Source organism: Hippocampus guttulatus, chromosome 2 (assembly GCF_054856545.1).
Source record: "Hippocampus guttulatus isolate MCC_2025c chromosome 2, RoL_Hgut_1.0, whole genome shotgun sequence".
NCBI lineage: Eukaryota > Metazoa > Chordata > Actinopteri > Syngnathiformes > Syngnathidae > Hippocampus > Hippocampus guttulatus.
In genome coordinates this window covers 7,778,791-7,796,195 of record NC_141262.1, presented here as the reverse complement: position 1 = coordinate 7,796,195, position 17,405 = coordinate 7,778,791, and the positions used below count along the sequence as shown (strand labels likewise).

The window sequence follows — 17,405 nt, the reverse complement described above, 5'->3', positions numbered from 1 at the left end:
ACCGGCATCACAAAGCCCAGTAAGAGGGGCGAGATGGGATGGACAGGTTGAGGATCTGTGAGGCGCCCACAGTGGTCCATCTCCCTTTAACATGCATGGAAACTTTCAGCAAAGCTATGCGGGAGGCATACCGCTAGGTCGCCTTCCTCGGCTTCCACCTCTGCTGCTGTGGGCAGTGTCCTGGTTTGGCTCCTGATGTAGCACCTCTGATGTTCGGCAAAGCGGATCCCGGTGAGTCCCTTTGAAAAGAAGGAAGGGGAAAAAAAAGCGTGCTCAGAAATTCAGAGATAACTTTCGTTCATTAACTGTCTGTGATGCGCATCAGTTGTACTGTATTGCAAGGTGTCGTCAATTTGAAAGGAGAATCAAAGCCGGAGGAGTTCACATGAAATGCTTTCCTATGAATCTTATATTTTTTTGTGTTTATGGCATGTTATGAAACTGATCGTGTTCCCCTGTGCAACAGGGCACTCTAGAGAGCAAGAGATTGAAAAACTCATTGGCGTGCCTTTTTTTTTTTCCGAGAACATCAAGTGTTTATAACAACAATAATATAATGTGTAATATAGCATTATGGTTGGTTATATTTATGAATTAAGGGTGGTCATCAAGGTCAATTAAGATCAGCAACATGTGGATTTTTTTTTCTGCATAGCTAAAAATGACAACACATGGTAAACAGTTTTTACATGGTAAACTTAAAAGCAAAAAATGAAAATATCTCAAAAATCTGATGTGCAAAAAAAAAGAAAAAAAAAGTGAAGCTATTTTTCAAATTAGCGTGAAATATATGTTTTGGGACACTTAAGGCGAGCTCTGTTTCGAATCTCCCGTTGACAAGTGTAATGTGTTGTTCCGACAGACTCTGAAAGAGACTTTTATTTGAAAATATATTTATTGCCGTGGCGATCAAAGAACTTGACAACATCAAGTTGAGAGAAATTCATGTCATGTTTTCCCCCCACCTCATTTAGGTAAAAAACAAATGGAGTTTCATTTGCTAGCTAACGTACTGTATATTAGCAGATTGACCCCAGTCCATTTTACTGGTACGAAAGAATTGATGAAACATGAATGTGCACAAATAGTTGCCCCCGATTGATTTAATTACTGTAACAAATGTATAGTATTCAGAAAATGCGTTCTGGAATTCTACTGGCTGTAATGCTTTTTAAATCAAATTTCAGGCCTTCATTTTAGCAAAATCCATTTAAGGACTTTTTATGCTTTTTAATCACCTGCAGAAACCCTGTGTACTACAGCAGGCCCTTGCGCCTCATTTCTTTTCTTTTTTTTTTTTTTTTTGCAGCATGTTATTCAGTCGCAGACCATTGACCAATGTAGCAGGGCTCCTGCTTTTAAGTGAAACAAGAGACAAATGACACGGGTGCTCTGCTGTGGCTGTACAACACTTCATAGCGTTTACGCCAGAGAGTTGAGTGACATGCTTGGAGAAAGAAGTGTTTTCTGCAGAGTGCCCCCATTGAATTAGCCAGTCACAGGTTGCTCTCGCCTCCTTAATCTGTGCAGTCAAGTGTGGAAGTCACTTTCTTCAGCCGGAGCAGTGATTCTCCACCGGGCGCTCTGTTCATTCTGATACGCCGAGCCTCAACGGGCACGAGTGAAAGAGAGAGATATTTTAATTCGCTCCACACTATTGTATGTTAATCTAACACATTCAGCCGAGACAGCGTATGAAACACGCGCAACAAGATCAGATTTTATCCAATTTATTTCCTGCAGAGAGCTGCTCATTCATCACACTGTATTAGAACAGACAGCAGGATCTACATCCGCCACCGAATGGCATGGGCTGAAAATTGTTTGAGTGGTGCCATGAAAACGAACTTGATTCTCTCTAAATTTAATTGCGGCAACCCGCCTATTGCTGTGACATCTCCTTTTCAATCCGTTATTTTGACCCTGTGGCCGCTGGGTCTGCATTGTGGATTTATTTGGCAAGGTGCCGTCTCCTAGAAAACAGACAGAAGTCGCACATGACATGATACAATGTGAAGCCCGTTGTAATCTACCGGCTGTAATTTCATCTGCGTTGGGACAATAATAGTCTCAAGAACAGAAGCATGATGTTTATGCCTGGCTTTATTGTGATGAGTCTTTGTTTAATTTGGATTCGCCGTATCGGGGGCGGGGGGTAGCGGGGCGAAAGCAAAGGGCAATGTTGTGATGAGATACAATGATTACTGGGCTTGGCCAACCAGAAAATGAAGAAAGACACATTAACACACGAATGAGAAATGGAAAAGCGATGTCATTTTGAGAGATGACGCTAGGAAAGCGGGGAAAAGCAGTCCACGTGGTGTATCCATTTGAGAGATGCTCATCTGCGTCTATTCAAAAAGATGGAGGACATAACAGCATGCATCATTCAGCTCCTGTGAAGAAAGATTGAATGAAATATCAGCAAGTCTCGCACAGCCTCATTGTAAAAAAGTTACACTGCAGTAATTTGCATAATTCTTTTCAACCTATATTCAGTTCAACATTTGGGGAAGAAAAAAAACATTAAAAAAAGGAGGTACCACTCTGTTACATCACACCATTCTTCACCTCATTATCTAATTGGTTGTGTACTCTTGAGCAGTACATTCGCCACAAAAAATATATACCGGTAAGAACAATATCAAAAAAAAAAAAGTGCATTTCTGCAATGAAATAAAGAAGGAGTTTGTGAAGCTTTATTCATTGATGAATGCCAGGCTTGAGTTTTGGACAGTTGGCGCAACCAGGAGGCAACGACAGCAAGGGACTGGTGGACTGAGATGTTTCTGGGAGTGAGAGATTAGGACCCTTTACAGGTTGAAATGATCTCTACAAAATATGTGGAGTTTGTATTCATTGACGTTGTTTAGAGAGAACTGTATGTTCTCCAGAAAAATAATTTTCAAACGGGACAATCCACCATGCCACACTGCAAAAATGTGATCGAAAATTTGAGTGCAATGGTTATGAAGGGAGAAAAAAAATGTTTTGGCCACAAACATAACATGATCTATGTTCTTTACAATAGTACAGTTACAACAACAATGACAAAACAAAATCATGAAACAGAAACATTCAAACGAAGGTTTTTGCTCTTTTGTTTGAATATTATTTTACCGCTAGTCCATGAGGCTGTGAATTTACTCAGTTTCATGAAGAATGGTGAAACTGATGTCGGCACGACAAGGCCCCAAACATGGTGATTCATTAGGAGAAAGACAGCGATTCCCCTGGCTAATGCTTGGGTCCTCACATCTTGTTGAATTACCTCAAAACAAGAGTATTGTTACACAGCAGCACTTTCAAAATCAGTGACGCTGGTTGGTCGCCAATTGGACTGGATTTCAAAACAGTTAACCACGAATATTATGACAGTATCCCCCATATTTTTGAGACCGGTATTCACAAATTGACCTATTCCTGTTTTTTCTTTTGGACCTAGTCCCATCTATTTGCTCATGAAAACAATTCATTTATGATTTTTGTGCTTTTTGAAACCATAACCCCTAGATGTCACAAGATACCACCAAAGACCGGTTTAAAGAAGGAAGGAAGACGACCATGACTGAGCCCTACGGCAAAAATCCGTGAGACACTGACACGCCCCTCAAAAAGTTCAGAATTGCCTATCACTGCTCCAAGATTGCAACAAGGCACTATTTGAGTATAAATGAAGCTCATCACCTCACTTCTACATAGTTCCTTGGCACCATGATGCCATAAGACACGCTGTCAAGAAAGTATGGTTAAGTGATGCTTCTCGACTGACAGACAGGCTTTGTTTGTCAGGGAGGAGCAAAGAAAAGCCTTTGTTGCCAGTGGTATTTATTGAGAGTCTCTGCAACATGTGCATGTACCCATGTTTGTACATTGCATTTTTTTCAAATGACAAATTATTACCATTTAAGGGTAATGTTGAATCTTAAATGATATTTAACTGTTTTGGGTTCATACTTTGAGGTGTATGTATGATTGCAACAACTAATGTAGGCAATGATAAACATTTTTAGACGCGATGTCCTTTGCTTGCATTTTTTTACAATTCAAGACAGGGCTTGGTCCCCATCCAGTGGTACATTAAAACATCATCATGCTCAAATTATCCATGAGTGTAGTGAGAGTCAACTGGCTCAATGCCACATCATCTTTGTCTTGCGCTGCCCAACAAACACTGGATGCTCCATTAGGATGGGCTGGAGTCACTCAGTCTATCGTTTTTATGGACGATAGGCGTGTACCCGCCAGTATTAATGGTGCCGTCACAGATGCGTGAGTCAGCGCATCGATGCTGCGGGCGCCAACGCAAACCCTCGTAGAGCAAATGCTGACTTCTCAACCGAGTGGAGGAGCAATTCGGATGTGGCTTTTCCTCCTAGGCCCAGAGGACACGCCGGCCGAGAAGCGGGGAAACAATCTGAGACCATCAGAGCGCAGCACACATCTTCTGAACTCAACTGCACTTCGAATGTCACTTCTTGTGTGCTTCTCTGCACAGCAGACATGAATGTCACATGGTTTAAAGGTCACATGTTCAGTGTTGTTGTTTTTAACTCCCTCTGGGGAGATGTTTTCCTCCTAATTTTACATTTGATGCTGTTGTTGGACAGTCTTTCCCAAACTGGTGAAGGTTGAACCTCTCCATGACGCACTTGAATAATTTCCCGCTGGGTTTCAATTACATGGGAGATGTTGACAATCTTTGGACATCTTCTATTCATGATCAGGATGTATTATATTAGGGGGGGAAAAAAAAATCTCATTCCGAACCAAACGGTCATCGTCAGCCTGGCAGTCTGTCATGTTATCTTAACCATGATTCTGTCATCACTTCCGTCAGTAAATTTTACCGGTCCGCTATTCTGCCACTCGTCAGTTCAGAACCGCTTTTTTGATGAAAATTCCAATTTGATTGCGTGCACTCTATATCAGTGTATCTACATGGCCAAAGAACTTTACATCTGGTGTTGTGTCACACAACTATCATGATAAAATTCTTGTAATTGTAAGCGCTCCCTTGTCGGACATCACGTTTTGGTGAGTTTCACTTGGTGCTGATGTCCTGGTCTGGTGTTTTTTGACATGCGCCTGGTACATCTGATAATTTGGAAGCAGAAACTGGCCTTAGCTATACGCTTGCCGGAAGCACATCTAAGTCTGCTGCAGTCGGTCGACCACTGGTCGAACACGATTTGGGTGAATTTGATCGGAGCACAGGCGGATTTGTGTTTTCTACTGCCCCACAAGCCAAGCACAGTCACGCATGTTTTGCTGCATCCTTTTCCTCGAGGAAATGTCTCCATGCGAGGTGTGAGTATGACACATTTAAAGGAAATGAGAAGAAGCAACGCTTTGACTGGTGAATCAGGTTGGCTGTGTTCATACCCAGCACAAACCACCTGTTTTTTTTTTCTTTCTTTTTTTAATGCACTGGCTTGTTTGTGTCTGCGACGGAACCCTCATGGCACTTAGGTCTACTCTGCAATGAAATCGACAGTTTTTCCTTTTAAAATGATGTGGTGTGCGCCTTTCAGTCATACTTCATACGTCTCAGTCTTAGGTGTGCGTACCGGCTACAAATTAAAATTGCAGCATTCTTTTTTTCCTGTCCTTGTCACGAATTTACAGTAAGTTTCAGCGCAGGTTTGCAACCAATTTCAAGAATTACGATGCTGCTTCTTTGCTCTCAGGATGTATTTTTCATCTCTACTATTTTTGTGTCATTGAATTGCTTTGGAAGATAAGCAGCTGAAAATCATGTGCGGCTCAGAGTTCTGGTGGCAAAAAGCCCAAAATGCCCTCGGGCTTAATGGAGACCGTGTCTGGACTGGCCAAGTGTGGTCCTTTTCAATGACAAGCAATAGCCCCCTTTTTCTTTTTGTTAGAAATCAATTTTACCATCAGCACACAGCTGCCCCTCGGTGTGTTTTATTCCACCTCCTTCCCATCCTTCTTTCTTCCACTCAGAATACGGGTTGAATTACTGTGCTTACTAGCTTGTTACTTAGTCTTTCATGGAAGAGCAGCGAGTCTCCTCAAGGGATTTGCTTTACCAGCGTGAAGTGGAACAAGCAACAGGCTTTTGTGTGTGTGTGTGTGTGTGAGGTTGGTGAGAGAACATAGAAAGAGGAAAGATAAAGAAATGGGGAAGGAGAAGTCATGTTACCTTTCTGCTGGCCACTGTAGCCAACGACAAGTAAATATGTTTGTTTTGATTCAAATTGAAGATTTATCCATAAACATTTCACGGTAAATGAATAATGATGTACGAATAATGGGTCTTACCAGCAAGTTGAGCATGAGGCTTCCTTGTCTGGAGTGCTGCTTCTGCAACCTCCTGCACACTCGGGCAGGATTTTGAAATGAAAGGTAAGCTAATGAGTTTTGCTGGAGACAAAATTACGACTGCAAAAGCTGCTGTGTGGAACAAATGGAGACGGGCTTCTTCATGGTCTTTGTACCACAAACAACTTGCTACCTTAGAATTAGTCTTTTCGCAAAGAACAAACCCTCTCTTGGGGCTGTTGTGAGTGCCTTTAAACAGTAAATCCGCTCTTCTAATGACTGTGTGTTTAGGCGGTTATTACCAGAATTTGTGGTCATTCTCTCATTCATTATCTGCACCAATTATCCTGTTTTGTAGGGAGCTGAAGGCATTTCTGGCAGAGAGAAGGGACACGCCCTGGCCGGGGCAGACAGCAAATCACATTAACTTATACACGGGCACTCACACCTGATCTGCATCTTATTGGTGGGGTGTTGCAAAGTGTTTCATTTGGCCTTCAGTTCTACTGCCCTACATTTCTAGTATTTTAAGTTGTTGTCCCGCTAGGTCCCAGGCGCTACTCTTACTTTCCTCTTGGTCATCATCCCGATTCTCTTCTTTATGTTAACATACTCTTCTGCGGTGTAGTGGCATCAAATGAAAGAACAGAACAAAACACACTTGGGAGATATTTTAGTGTCATTCATGACGGCATTTTAACTTCAGCAGTTTTTTACAACTGTGACTATTGTTTCCAAATTGTAAGGCTTATCAAACATAGTACTCTGGAGGCTCGACTGATAAGGAGGAAGCTTATTCCGTTTAAATACCTCAAATAAGCTGGTCCACATCAGAGTTTTATCACCAACTAGTTCAACAGGAGTTACAAAAAATCTTTTGTTTGTTGCTGGTATGCCACTAATCCTCGAGGCAGGATCATTTTGTTGTTTTGGATTGACATTGCGATATGATCATTTACATAGCAATTGCCAGAAAAAAAGTAGGCTGTAGTTTCCTTACAACAGCAGCGACCCAAATTAGTCGCATCGCGTCTTGGTCTATGCCAGGGGTGGGCGAACTTTTTGGCTCGGGGGCCGCATTGACTTTTAAAATTTGACAGAAGGGCCAGGTCAGCACGAGCTATGGTACATTAAAAAAAAACTGCATTTGTTGACAGTCCATATCAACAGAACAAAAGCATGTACGTACTGTATTAATATACTTTTTTAAAATGACGACAGTGTTGTTGATGACCTATTTTAGCCTGTGCATTTCTGCAGATGGGTTATGATCAGACCAGTAGAAGTAGAGCGATACAGAGGTCCTAGGTGATCGAAAAGATCCCGCCCCCCCTCCCTGTGTTCTGCAACTTCAAGTCAATGCGCCACCTGGCGGTGAAATGCCTGTCATTACAAGTCCAATTGAAATGAATGCAATCATTCACATCGAACCTTAATTGTAGACCGACCTTCGGCGGGCCGGATTAAAAAGACCCAACGGGCCGGATTCGGCCCGCGGGCCGTAGTTTGCCCACCCCTAGTCTATGCTCACGCTGTAGTCAAGCGATAATTATAGTGAAGTCATAATTAAAAAAAAAAAACAAATCTTGGCCATGGACTTCCAGTGTGGAGTTTGCGTGTTCTTCCCATGCCTGCGTGGGTATTCTTCGGCTATGCCAGTTTCCTCACACACTCCAAAAACATCCACGTGAGGTTCACTGAACACTTTAAAATTGTCTGTAGGTGTGAGTGTGACTTTGGACTTGCGTTTTGAGACTTGAAATCTACGACTTGAGACTTATTTGTGACTTGCACATATGTGACTTACTCCCACCTCTGCCGCATAGCCCTTCTGGTACTCATACCACACTTTGAGAATTACTGATCTAGATGATGGTTGATGCAGCCAAGAACATACAACAGTCTCATTATTGTGAACAATTATTTCAGTACCTGTTGGCCACTGACTCTTTCGCAACGCTAACATGTAAATATGATGATCATCACAATTTCCCGCATCTCCACTGAACACCCACGTTTGTCCCTTCACTCACATGTTGAAAGTCATGAACCTCGAGAACCTCCTGACTCCCATTTCCAATTCGAAAGATTTCAATCTGCTGAATCGGGTCGATTTCCATCAGGCCGTGTGTCTCGACGCCATCCAGCACTGCTTTGTACTCGTGGTCGTAGACCTAAAAGGATGGAAGAATAATCAGCACAAAATTGCACACCAATACTACCGGGGTGCATTTCAGGACAAATAAAAAGCCGAAACAATATGACAATGTTAAAAATGCATCTTAAAAAAGGTGAATAAGATTATTGATCGGGTTTCTTCAAGTATCTAAAATAAATAGTAAAAAGGGTTCTCTTCACTGTGGACCTAAAGCAGCGCAGACACGCTTGCATGGCAGTTAAAATTCCCTCTTTGAAAAACGATTCATGCCCAGCAGCCAAAAATATGCCATCAATATTTATGCGAGGGTTGTGTTTGGGAGGAGAAATATATCGCCAAGTCCATCTTCATCTTTCTCCACCAATGAGACACATTATTAATGAATACATTCAAACAGGACTCCGCCAGGATTTATGTACATCAGACACATCTGTCCTCCAATGCACAAAGACAAAATTAGCTTTCACTTTACACTCTCCCACACGTTCATTATTTTGCGTCCGCCTGCTTACATGCTGTCATCAGAAGCCTCTTTTGTCTGGTTAGAGAACAGTAGTGTGATATAATATTTAATTGCGGATCACTGTAAGAGTCGCATAGGCCTATAAATCTCCATTAACACGGGTCACAGCAGCATCCAGGAAGGGAAGTGCAACTTAAAACTGCCAGCAGAAGCCAAATGAAGATTGCTTTCAAATCTAAGTGTCAATTGGGCCATAGTGGATAAAGTCGAGGCTATTAGGTAGCCCGCAAGTCTGTGTGGGGAATTAAACTTCTATCTTTCCATTCTTTAATATTAGCATAAATGTGCAGTTGGGAGCTTTATTGATTAACACCGAAAAACAGTGCATTACTTTTTCAGCACGCTATCACTTCTGATAAAAATAAAACAGTGAGACTATGCCCACCTCTCTGGGCTGAAATATATGGTGTGACTTCCACTGGTTGACAAACCAAAGCTGCTGCTACTGCAACATCATTGCCATTTGAAGAAACTTGCAATGTGCGTTTGTGTGTGTGTGTTTGTGCGTGTGAGAAAAACAGCGAGTGAGCTGAGCTGAGCTGCAACAAGTGAAAGTTCTAAGATGATGCACTACCTTGTCTCATTAAAGATGGTATCAGTTAAAATTAGTTGACGTGCTGGTTCTCATTATTTCCATTGCAGTACTGAAACTATATCCACTAAAGTTCCAAATATCAAATGTCACCGAGCTGCAAGACATTTATAAAGCACCGTGAAAATTAATTAGCTTCACAGTGCAGGCGCATGTAAAAAAAAAAAAAATCACACTAGAGGTGGATTTGGCCCTAAAGCCGATATGGCCCAAGGGAAAACAGTGATTGGTGTGACTAGGTGTTGTTTGATTAGCTATAACCGATATCAACATGGTTCATGGTAGATGTCTTTCCCTCAACATGTACCACCTGCAAAGTCGAAGTGGGATCAGTACAGCTAAAGTTTACATTAGCGTTAACAAAGAAATTGCTATTGTATGCATTGCGGAGCATTTCATTCCACTAAAACTGTCAACATTGACCAATAAAATTGACTGTATACTCCTTGAATGTATCATTATTTATTTGTGGGAAAAAAAAACAGGCCTAATGTATGTGATACTTCAAAAAATATATATTTAAAAGGCTAGAAACACTGTCGTAGTTGCAGTTATATTTGTGGGGTGTAAAAAGATGCTAAAGCAAGCAAGACAAGTAGGCCATAATTAACAGTGGGTTAATTTTTACATGCGACCCTTTTCCCATTACTTGAGCCCTTTTGACCTGTAGTTAATTGCAATATTCATCCATGTATTCATTAGGTTATGTACAGTAATGTGTGAATGATGTATTTCCAGACATCTGGAGCACATTTGGCTGGATCTCCTTCAATAAATTGTTTCCAAGGAAACCGTCTTGAAAAACGCAATTTGATGGACGGGGCAGCTCTCTGAAAATCGCAGTTCATCATTTTGGGGGATTTTGACAGTCTCCCAATTCAATGCACTGCCATGTTTTCATAACAGAGTCTAATCCGAGGTTAGGAGCAAAACCCCCGTTGTCAAGTGTCAAGTGAAAAAAAAGCAACTAGTAAGAATGAGCAGTTCTTTTTCAGAGAGGTAAAACACATTTCAAATTCATGTTGCTGCCCGAAGTAAATATCTTTTTTTTTTTTTTTTTAGCACAAATGCCATTCTTTCTTTCTTTTCTGTTATTCTCTTGTACAACCTACTCTCATCACACGCTGACTTAAGGGAAAGTATATCAGGCGATCCATGTCGAAGCCCCCGCACAGACTACCCTGTTTATTCACACAAGGTTTCCGTCTGATGTGCTTCTTAACAGCGGTGAGATGCTTTCTGCCACCGACTCACATTGAAAGCAACGAATGAAAAGCGGCAGGTGCTGCCAAACCTGCGGGTTGTTTGTGCAAACGGGTTGCGGTAGTGCTCAGCCCGCGGACATTAGGAAAAGGTCGTGCCGGTGTTGTTACAGGTGACTGGATCGCTGGGTGCATAAATGCGTGTGTGACGCCTGGCAAGAGACAGTCTGCATATGTTCAGCGATGGGGAAGGCGGTGGCCGCGCGAGTGAGAGAGATGAGTTGATGACAATATGTCCTCTTCGTTGTCCTTCAGGGGAAGGAGATAGAGGCTGCAGTCAGGCGGAACGAGATGCCTGTCACTCACCGCAGGCGGCTGGCGGCGGAGGCACTGGCGGTGGGTGGAGGGCAGGCAGCAGTGGGAGGGAAAGGTGGCGCGGGGGCAGCGCGGTGCATCGGGGCCCCCCGGGAGCCATATAGGCAGCCGTGTGATGGATTGAGGTGGGCAGCAGCTTAGACAGCTACACCGGTGAACATTGTGTCCTTTTGCGTTCAGTCCTTATATGGTCTTTTCCACTTTTTGCGCGCAACTCACTTGTCGTTCTCATGCTACCCGACAACTCGTGGAAAAACAAGCCATAGCCGATTTTCTATACAGCAAAACCTTAAAATTACACAGGGGGGTTGGATACATTCTGGGCCCACCCGATACAAGTGAAAATCCGTGATGTCGACAGACCTTCTGTGGAAATTTCGCTTGTTTTACCCCTCCCTCACGCTTTATTTTACATACACTATATATGTATATACTGTTCATATAAAACATCAACATATTTGATCATGCACCCAAAAAATCCCAGCAAAAAACATATCAAAAATTACTCTTCGTATTGTCGTAGCTGTGTGTGTGTTCGTAAGTGTGTGTGTGTGTGTGTGTGTGTGTTTGTAAGTGTGTGTATGTGTGTGCGTGTGTTTTAGCATGAGCTGTGGTCCACCGTAGCCTGTGTGAGTGTACTCATTGTATTTGTGTTCGACTGTTCTCCAATATTCCCTAAATGTCTGAAAATGTCATTGACTGTGGCTCATGTGCTTTGCTCCATGCGAGGGCATTACAGTGTGTACAGCGTGAAACTCCATAAAATGATCTTGAGAAAGCACAGTTGTTTACTACAACAGGGATGACTGTATATTCCAAGTACATAAAAAAAACAAAAAAAACTGCAACGTCACGAGACCCTAGCAGGTGAGCTGCGGTACACGCAGCGGGGCAACACTATATGGGATGCATATTGGTCAACAGCAAATTTGAATCAGAGATGGCATAAAGGTATTTTGATTCCGATTGAAAAAAAATGTCATTTTACAGTTTTTTCAGCTCTCTCTCCCTCTCTCTCTCTTAGTAGGGTAGTAGGGGGGGTACACCCTGAACCGGTTGCTAGCCAATCGCAGGGTACTCAGAGACGAACAACCAACCGCGCTCACACTCACAGTAGGGACAATTTAGAGTGTTCAATCAGCCTGTCATATGTGGGAGGAAACCGGAGCACCCGGAGAAAACCCATGCTGGCACGGGGAGAACATGCAAACTGTGTGTGGAGCTGGAATCGAACCCGATACCTCTGCAATGTGAGGTCAACGCGCTAACCACTCCAACACCAGGCAGCCCCTGGCTTTCATCTTTGTCAGTTAATTTCATACATGACCTTTCAGGGGTTCAGTTTAAAAGAAAACGATGAATCAAGGTCAACGAGACATCGGGAATTACTTTAGACAATACTTGATAATGCAACCTTTTCTTCCTTTTGTTGCACTCAACAAATACTCCATAATTTATACCCTGGTAAATTGTAGTCAGAGACAATATTTTCTTAATTTCCAATCTTAAAAGGAAATACCGTAAAGGAGCACCCCTTTGGGGATGTCTGTCTCCTAGGTATGAAGTTAATTTTTTTTTTTTTTTAAAAAGCCAGACTTTATTTGTAGTTTGAAGTCGAAAGAGCTGAGCATGAAAAATCAGCACGAGGGCACTCTCTGGCTCCTTCACTTCTACTTGTGTCGTCAAGTCACCTGCAGCACTCTTATTTAGATGCCACGTCGATTCACATGGGCACCCACAGGAGAACTACACTCGTCTTGCCCGAGTGCCCTCCTTTAAAATGTTTCTTCGAGTATCACAGTCTGGAAAATGGAACATCTCGGCTACATCCTTTCTAAATTACCCCTGCAGATTTGTACCTTTACAAATACAAGCAAGCCTCCTGTTGTTTTTGCCAGAATAATGAAGCCAGGGCCTTGTATAATGATGATTAAAGAGACTTGCACGCATTGAAGTTTTATCAGCAAAACAACATAGGATAATTACAGTATAGGTAATGAAAACAAACCTGGGCGGAGAGCTCTAGGAGGCAACGCGCATTAAACTCAGACAAGAATAGCAGCAGATTCATCCGAAGATAAGAATGGAAAATGAGGAACTGCAGGGCAATAATTCACAGCGCATACAGTGATCCCTCGCCACTTCGCGGTTCACTTATCGCGGATTCGCTATTTCGCGGATTTTCATAATGCATTTTTTATTTCTTATTTTATTTTTTAATTTTATTTTTATTTTTATTTTTTTTGTGCATTGTGTTCTGCATTCTGATTCGCTAAAAACTCACTCCCGCTTCTTGTATCAAAACATGCTACGAATTGTGCTATCATTTTATGTTCGAAAATTGTAATTTCGAACATCTCCTAAACCCATAATGTCGACGAAACGGCCTGGACCGACAAAAGCACCTGCGGATGGGCCCAAACGGCGGAAGATGCTACCTATCTCAGATAAAGTTAAACGTCTGGACATGCTAAGGGAAGGTAAAAGCTATGCAGCCGTTGCTCGCCATTACGGAATCAATGAATCTTCCGTTCGTTACATAAAGAAGGAGGAAAAAAACATAAGGACGACAGCAGCAGTCAATTTTAATACGAATGCAAAAAGGGTTGTAACTGTCCGCAAGAAGACCATGGTACGGATGGAGACGGCATTAGCTCTGTGGATTAATGACCGCAGGAAAAAAAACATAACCCTGGATACAAACGTTATCTGCACAAAAGCGAGAATGCTGTATGAAAACTTTGCTGTCAGTGACGGGGAAGAGGGAGAGGATGCCGGGCCCCCAGCAAGTGCTGCTGACAAAGTGCCAAGCGCATTTAATGCAAGCAAGGGCTGGTTTGAAAAGTTTAAGAAACGCTTTGGACTTAAAAATGTTTGTCTGCACGGTGAGATGGCGTCTGCGGATACCGCTGAGGCAAAAGCCTTCGTGAACAATAAATTCAAGGCGATCATTGAGGAGGGGGGATATAAGCCCGAACAAGTTTTTAACATGGATGAGACTGCCTTATTTTGGAAACGAATGCCCTCCCGCACCTTCATCATGCAGGAAGAAGCCAAAGCCCCAGGATTTAAAGTTCACAAAGACCGTTTGACCCTGGCTATGGAGTGAGAAAAAAAGACGTTTGACCATCGCATCGTGTCTCCAAAACATTCAGAGGGCCATTCAGGAAATGAAAACGGAAACTCTGAAGGCCTGCTGGAAAAAACTATGGCCAGAGGCAGTGCAAAACGCAACCGGAGGCTCGCTTGACGAGGTCCACCACTCTGCCGTAGAAACAGCTGTGAATCTGGCTAAACAGATTGGAGGAGACGGCTTTAATGACATGAGTCCGGATGACATAAACGCCCTGATTGATGGAGACGCACAGCCGCTGACCGATGCAGAGCTGGCAGAAATGACAAAGCCACAAAGCGACGATGAAAGAGAAGAGGGAGAAGAGGGCACGAGAGATGAGGAGGAAGGACTAACGCTTGGTCGCTTAGCAACCATGGTGCGAATGGCCACTGAACTTAAGCGAGTAGCTGAGGAATGGGACCCTTCGATGAGCCGTTCATTACAGTTCTCCAACGTAATCGATGGTGGCATGTCGGTGTACAAGGATCTTTTTGCAAAGAAGAAAAAAGAGCGACAACAGCTGCCTATCACTATGTTCTTCTCCCGAACAAACACACCTGCACCGCGGGCTTCAGAAGAAGAGAACACTGCAGAGCGCAGTCAGGATGCAGCGGCCCAGTCTGAAGAGCAGTGAAACGGCCTACACGCGAGTCACTGTATTTGTACACATGTAATAGTTGCTAATTGTAAAAAAAAATAAAATAAAGTTTTCTATTTCGCGGATTTCACTTATCGCGGGTCATTTTCGGAACGTAACACCCGCGATAAACGAGGGATTACTGTATAGATTTTCCACCTAGAAATGGAGCTGAATATAGCCTTCGCAAATTCGCACACTTTTTTTTTGTTGCTGTCAGCCCGTGCGGGATGAACATTAGCAGATCTGCTTTCTTTCACCAGGTGATTTGGATCTGATAGTGTGGGGTCTCGAGACCATGGGGATTAGGCATGTGGACACTAATTACCAAGCCTGTCAACTCCCAAGGCCTGCAGGATTCAGATAAATGAAGTCGGAATACTCTGCGGCGAACTCACACATGCGGCCTGCTGTTTGGTGATGCCAGATGAATACAAGCAGCTGGTTCTGGATGGATGCCATCTTAGAAAATTCAATTTGGAGAGCACTGGTCAGTCACTAATGTGCCATCAACTCAGATGCTACATGGCAAAAGGAGGCTTTTTGCAATCTGCACTAATCTCTGTTGAAGACCATGACAGTAAGTGCAACGCCTCATGGTATGAGCTTTAGTTTGTGGCCTTCGACTGTTATATAGATTGTGTGTTTCACTGAATTTCTTGAACAACGCCTCCGTTAAATGGTAGTTCAGTCGAGCTTGTCATGCGGTGGTGGCGGTGTACCGCTTCATCGTTGTTGGAGGCTTTCGACAAGTGCCACATTTTCTCTTTCTACCATTCACGAAAGTTCCCTAAGAACAAACATGCACCGTGTTGCTGTCGGATGATGACTTTGTGTGCTGCCAAGCACTCCATTACCATTTGCCAAAAAGGAATAAAAGACACTGTGCTAGTTGCCAATTTGTGTTTTGTTGTTCATTGTAGTGCATCAGAGCCAGTAAACTCACTCTCACTCACAACCAAACTTCTTCACATGTGCAGCGGGATAGAAGGACTACTGGTGCATTAACAGCTGTATAGTTTTAGGGAAATTGTATTGATTTATTTATTTATTAGAAGTGCGGAATAGTACTTCGACTGAGTCCACAGCCGCAGTATATCCTACAGAGCTTAAACAGTTGCCGTCGATACGCCATGTCTAGAGATTTGAAGGATCCAGTGGGGTTCTGCTCACCCACGGAGCTTAGTCTCGTAGCCGCTTTGCATCAAGAGGCAGACCCAATTTTTCAAATCTGGTGGATAACAGTCTTATAGGAATAGTACTATACTATATTTTGTTGTGTAGCAACAACAGTGTTTGACATCAGTTTTAAATAAGATGGCAACATTTAGAACGCTCATTCATGACCACACTCACTGTCAGATGAGCTTATTGCGCTGTGGCATGAGCATAAACAAAGATGAGTAATTTCATTTTTTTGTGGCCGAATTTGCCTTCATTTGTCATGAGGATGACATTTATTGTTTTTCAGTTCAAGTGATATTTCTGAGCAATATTTGAATTTGCACATTGGCATTTTATGGATTTGTCTAGTTAATGTTAATGACTTGGATTACTCCGTTTGGCAACTCAGTAATTGAGTAGTTTTTATGCTGAAAACATCTACTCACTCTACAAATTACTTGGAGGACTGCTTTTTACTTTTAATTGACCTGGATTATTCTGGAGTTACAGTTCGGTACAATTTGTGGGTACTGCGCCTGCCTCTGCGTACGATCCAAATGAGGGTAAGTGGTTGGATTTGATGTTCAGGAGTGAGAGAAAAAAAAACATTAAAAACGTGCTGGCTGATAATTAAGGGATACTATAATTAGTGCCACACGCTTTTGCAGTTCAGTTTTCATAAAGGGTAAAGAGAACACCAACCCAGTTTTTAAAAAGAAATACAGGAAAAGGTGAAATAGATACAGATGCTGTTGTAACAGCATTCGCCTCTGCAATTATTTGAGTATTAAAGGCTCCAACAGAAGTCACAATCTGAGTATGTTATGTATGTAGCGTGAAAAGCAAAGGTAGCAGGGGGTTCAAGTGCTTTTAGGAATCCATCCAAGCAATTATGTTAAACATTCAACCGGTCTTTGACGTCAAAGACCGGTTGAATAAAAGGCTACATTCGTCTCTGAATGAACTAGAACATGTCAGGATCTCAAGCTAAATGGAAAAATCTTACAAAACAAACTGCTATTGGCAGCTTACCCCAAATGCAGCATCTTCGCCTTTATTGTATGATGTGTTTGAAAGCCAGATTGATCTGTATGATCACCGACCCCTGTGACGTGAACAGGATAGGCGACCTTCAGATATTTCCAAGGGAGTTTAATCACAGACACATGTAGAACCCGCTAAAGTATCACACATAAAGGTCAGGTTTCCAAAGTCAGCCTCTCAGGAGGAAGAGAGCAAAAGCTTTTTCCTTGTCTCACCTTTTTACACTGATGTCCAAATCAAAAAAAAAATTCCCCAGACACAAATCTCGTTACGCGCAAAACAAATATAGTGACATATACTGCAAGTAAAG

At 42.6% G+C, this 17,405-nt stretch overlaps 1 protein-coding gene across 2 annotated transcripts in view; it reads right to left on the bottom strand.

Annotated features, from left to right (window-relative positions):
• The window catches only part of tnmd (tenomodulin), an 85,170-nt gene that overhangs the window by 27,601 nt on the left and 40,164 nt on the right, over positions 1-17,405 (bottom strand). For both annotated transcript variants that reach the window (XM_086133388.1, XM_086133396.1), the window contains exons 5-6: positions 8,319-8,459; positions 132-239 (exon numbers count right to left, since the gene is read on the bottom strand). In XM_086133388.1, the coding sequence (XP_085989514.1) occupies positions 132-239; positions 8,319-8,459 (249 nt within the window). The remainder of the gene's footprint in view (positions 1-131; positions 240-8,318; positions 8,460-17,405) is intronic.